At 36.4% G+C, this 5,000-nt stretch overlaps 2 protein-coding genes across 2 annotated transcripts in view; both read left to right on the top strand.

The window, feature by feature from the left end:
* pigq (phosphatidylinositol glycan anchor biosynthesis, class Q) overlaps window positions 1-2,026 on the top strand; it is a 17,850-nt gene extending 15,824 nt beyond the window's left edge. Inside the window, exon 13 of the mRNA XM_080044359.1 lies at window positions 1-2,026. This exon is cut by the window's left edge and continues 523 nt beyond it. The gene's annotated coding sequence lies outside the window, so the exon portion shown is untranslated.
* A 1,028-nt stretch (window positions 2,027-3,054) lies between these two features.
* LOC307263217 (ras-related protein Rab-40C) overlaps window positions 3,055-5,000 on the top strand; it is a 23,336-nt gene continuing 21,390 nt past the window's right edge. The window contains exon 1 of the mRNA XM_080044323.1: window positions 3,055-4,640. Within this exon, the coding sequence (XP_079900449.1) occupies window positions 4,499-4,640 (142 nt within the window). The 5' untranslated portion in view covers window positions 3,055-4,498. The remainder of the gene's footprint in view (window positions 4,641-5,000) is intronic.

Here is a 5,000-nt window from a genome sequence, read left to right as displayed (position 1 = left end):
CGTCCCGCTGTTGTTACAAGTACTGTGATTTACGTGATGAAATATCCTTCCTTTTGAATTCTGCTGTTGAGTTTTTTTTAAAAGCTATTTTGCGTAACTTTTTAATATAAATGAATGTCCGTTAAATTATGTTGTGCTTACCCCTCATGTAGATATTCACAGACAGTGTTGTTGTGATTACTCAGAATTCCTCATGGGGGGGTGGGGTGACAGAAGTTACGCACGATAGCTTTAAATACTTTTTGAGAAATATGACTCCAATCTTTATTCACAAGAAACTGAAAAAGGTGAATTGTTGAAAAAAAGTTATTGACTTGAACCCATAAAGAAACTGAACTAAGGGACCAATACTAATATAATATGTGTTTTGAATGTGGGATTTGAGATTTAAAAATGTACACTGCCGTACTGTGACATTATTTTGTATGGAAAAATATAAGTGCCATGAGTGAGAGAGAGAGAAATGAGAAGCATTATGCACTAGATTGATGAAAATAAAGTTGAAAATACAATGTTGTGAATTTAGTCGAAATGTTAAGAATAAACAGTTCAGTTCTGTGGTAAAGTTGGAAAGATTTTTACAGATTTGAACTTCCGGGATCAATAACTTATATGGCAAACATTATTAGAACACAAACGATGCATCTTTGCTATGGTCATAAGGCAGACAGACAGACAGACAGACAGACAGACAGACAGACAGACAGACAGACAGACAGACAGACAGACAGACAGACAGACAGACACAGACACACAGACAGGCAGACAGACAGACAGACAGACAGACAATGGGCTCCAACCTCATTTTTGACTGAAAGCAGACGTCCTCTAAGCTCCACTAGTAACATTTCATTCACAACATTTTGAAATTTTCTTAAAATGCATAATGACAACAAAACTTCCTATAATTTTTTTTCTCTCTCTTTGCCCTCATATTCTCCCCTAATTTTGGAAAGTCCAAGTAACCTTGTTTTTTTCATCTACATACATGTTTATTTGACCATAAAAACACACTTGTCTTAATTCATGTACTGTATAGGTCACACACTGGACGTCTTAAGATCTCGGCTATGAAACAATTGACAAACATTAAGGATTATTGTTTGTGTTTGGTGTGACGCTGCTGTTTTACCGGCTTATGACAATTAGAAATATGTCACTGCTCAAAGATACCACTCCCAAAATTCAAATATATGTACTTTTTTTTTTTATTTTATTTTTTAGAAATCAGGTATTCATGTATTAACTGTACTGACCATGTTTGTATGTATGTAGCTGTTACTTTTGTAGATTTTATATTATTAAAGTATTACTGAGAGACTACTTTGAATGATAACTAACTGGACAAACTGATTTTTAAAAATTTCTTAATTTTTTGTAATTTTTACGAATTTTCATCGAATTGAATTATTAGGGTTTTCCATTTAGATACATTTTTTTTGCCATTTTTTTCTCCATACACTGGGAGAATTGAACAGTGGTGGTATAAAGCTGATCTTTGATAACTAGTGATTGTTCCTGGAGTCAGTTTTATTTATTTATTTGTGTGCCAATTAATGTTTTTAATATTTTTGGTTAAATGTTGTCCTTATAACAATCAAACTAAACAAGTTCTCCTTTAGATAAAAATTCCAACAGTACATACTGTGGATTTCAAAAAGCCCTTTACCACAAATTTTACTTTAGGAAGATAGAAAGATGATTTAGTGAGATTTCGGACTGTTCCTTTAATGTGAATTATACTTTTTTTAATTTCATCTCATTCTTTACTCCCTCCTTGCTACATGTCTAAAAGTTAAAGGTGCTACGAGGAACTTCTAAATATTTTTGAAACAGTCTAATTTTCCCTCTAATGATCACAAATTACATTTAACAGCAAACCAGACCATCAGTGATAAGAATGTTATTTTTATATAGTTTTTCTTAATGCCTTTGTCATGGGGTATACGCTCACCCAGGAACAACAGCTGGCGTAGTAAAAACACTACTAAAAAGGGGGTGCAAGAATGAACAAAACCTGAAAGTTCCTCGGAGCACCTTTTTAAAATGTTAAATTTGTTTTATTGTTGTTTTTTTGTTAATCTTCTGTATTATAACCCCCTGTTGATCTGTTTCTAAATGTTCTATTTCATGTAATTTCAATAAAATTCACATATTTAATAAACTAATGTGTCGGTTTCCCCCCCGCTCACATAATCAGATATCATCTAGTAAGTGATTTAATATAATCTGTAATGCTATTAAGAGACAAAACCCAGAGCTGCTCCATGAATAATTAATGAATGAGCATGGATTTAATGGGATTTACTTACTAAACCATAAACTGCAATCAAAAACCGCCCCTGATTACTGCTGCAGTAGAGAGCTAGTATTCAGCCATACAGTTATCCTATGATTGGCATTTAATTTTTTATTATTTTTTTATTAATCAAAACTTATCTTTGGATCAAAAGTGGAAAACCGTAGTGCTTTTCAGACAATCACAAGGACATAGTATATTCTATTATCATTGGGTCAATTTAACCCCATTTATACTGTTTAAAATCTTCAAATAAATGGTTAATATGACTTCTATTCCAATGAGGTAAACAATCCTTTGGAATTCACTTGAAACGGTAAAACAAAATCTAAATATAAAAAGCATAATTATAGACAATGCTATGTTTATTTTATTTTTATTAATTCTATGAACATAATACATTGATACAAATAACTATTGGCAAATCATTTAAAACCTACGCAAAGGTTAGTATAAGAAGACAAAACCATTCAAATAAATAAATAAATAATTGAGAAAAATAAAAAAACGAATCATCTTTGTTCGATGTCCACCTTCCTTTTTTACCATCTGCGTGTTGTTGACAGCAAACCATTGATTGACGTTTTCGCTCAGCCAATGAACGCCATTGCATGTGGCGCCGGCGTCCAATCACGTGGCGAGCTGTAGGCAAAGTGGGCGGGACTAGGGAGGAGAGACTGGTGCTGGTTAGCGAATCTGTCAGCAGCTCATTCAGTGTTCGTATTGCGGGCGCCGAGAAGCCACAGCTGGGATTATTATGAGTGAAAATAATGGAGAAAAATGGAGAAATCTCGCTCTGAAATCACTGACTATACCTACGGAGATTTGGACTGGACTTAAACCTACCACAGCGTGTTGAAAAACCCTCCAAATATCTGTGTTTTTGTGGGATTTAACGCGGTTGAAAAGTGACGTTACTGGAATCTTTGTCATCCCCGGACCAACTGAAGACAACGGCGGCCTGAAAATAAACGGACGACGGTTGGAAGTTTAGCTACGTTAGCATTTAGCGTTGCTGATAAAATACGAATACTTCTTGTCCTTTTTCCAGTGGGAACTACGCTTTTAAAGGGTAACGTTATATGTGGCGTAGCGCATAAACAATGACAGCGTCTTTAAAATATGTTTTCCTATCCGGTAACGTTAGCTTGATGCACCAGTAATGATAAAAAGAAGCTAAGCTAACTGGCTAGCTATCTTGTTGTCCCAAAGCAAGCTGCTTTTAGTTGGTGGATAAAAAGACAACAGTTAAAGAGTGTCTTTTAATAGCCGACTAGGAAATAAATCCCTGCGGAGATTTATGCACACATTTTCGGCTTATCGAGATTGTATCCGGCTTTGTGCCCTTGACATCTGTATTTATCTCTTTCAGATCCACACATCTGGTCAAAAAACTTAAATTTAAGTCAAAATCCAGCTTAAATTAATAAGAAAAACTATAAAAACATCAAATCCAAGACTAAAATCAATGTATACCACAACTTTTGTATGTAATTGGGCAAAAACACCCAATATCCACTTAACATTTGGAGGAAATAGTACATATTTGAGCCTTTTTGGCCCTTAAAACAGTACACATACTTAATTTGCGGTCCAAAAATTAACCTTAAAGGGGGTAAATTGATGTAGATTGTCCCTTGGGGGTCAGAACTTGATTGTTTTTCTTCCTTACATAGACTTTTTTGTAGCCCGGATACAGCTGTAGATACACTTAAAGGCACATATAGGATCTGTAGTCTGGGATTGTGGGCTACACCTATTTATAATCTGTCACTTTGAAGGACAATACCAGTTGTTTACACTAGTTAAACTGTTTTTTCAGCACCGCACGGGACCAAGCTATTATTATTATTATTTTTTAAATCTTCAACTTTGGCATTAAGGATGTTGTGTTTTCCGGAGCCTCATTTTTGGCACCTGCATTGTTTTTCACATAGGACATTCTTCCTGCTTTTTTAGTCTGAAAACCTACTTACACACAATTTTTACGGACTATTCAAAGTCACCAGGCAAAAAAAAAAAAACAGGACTTTTAAGTAGGTGGACCCTCATTGAAGAAGCCCATGGCCTAACAACAAACATTGCCTTTATTTTGGTTTCAAGTGAGTGGAATAACCCACAGTCACCCATCCTTGTGTGTACGAGTGTGGGGGGACGTTTACAGAAGCTAAACCTTGGGGCCCAGATGTGATATAGAGGATGGGAAGTCAAGGCAGCCCGGTGAAGAGTTACGACTATCTGTTAAAGTTCCTCCTGGTTGGAGACAGTGACGTGGGGAAAGGAGAGATTCTGGACAGTCTGCAGGATGGATCAGCTGAGTCTCCGTATGCTTACAGTAGTGGTGAGTCTCTCACACACACACACACACACACACACACACACACACACACACACACACACACACAGAAAAGACACATGCACACACACAGTAACACACAGGCGCACAAAGTAACGCACACACACACAGTAACACACAGGCACACACAGTAACGCACACACACAGGCGCACACAGTAACGCACGCACACACACGCAGGCGCACGCAGTAACACACACAGGCACACAAAGTAACAAACACACACACACACACAGTTACACACAATTGTACTTATATCTTTGATACATTATTCACACCCAGAGACACACACAGTGACACATACAGTAACACACACACACACACACACACACACACGGTGACACAG

This window comes from Ammodytes marinus, assembly GCF_949987685.1.
Source record: "Ammodytes marinus genome assembly, chromosome: 16".
Taxonomy (NCBI): Eukaryota; Metazoa; Chordata; class Actinopteri; order Uranoscopiformes; family Ammodytidae; genus Ammodytes; species Ammodytes marinus.
The sequence above is the reverse complement of the archived record's forward strand: the minus strand, read 5'-3'. Positions and strand labels throughout refer to the sequence as shown.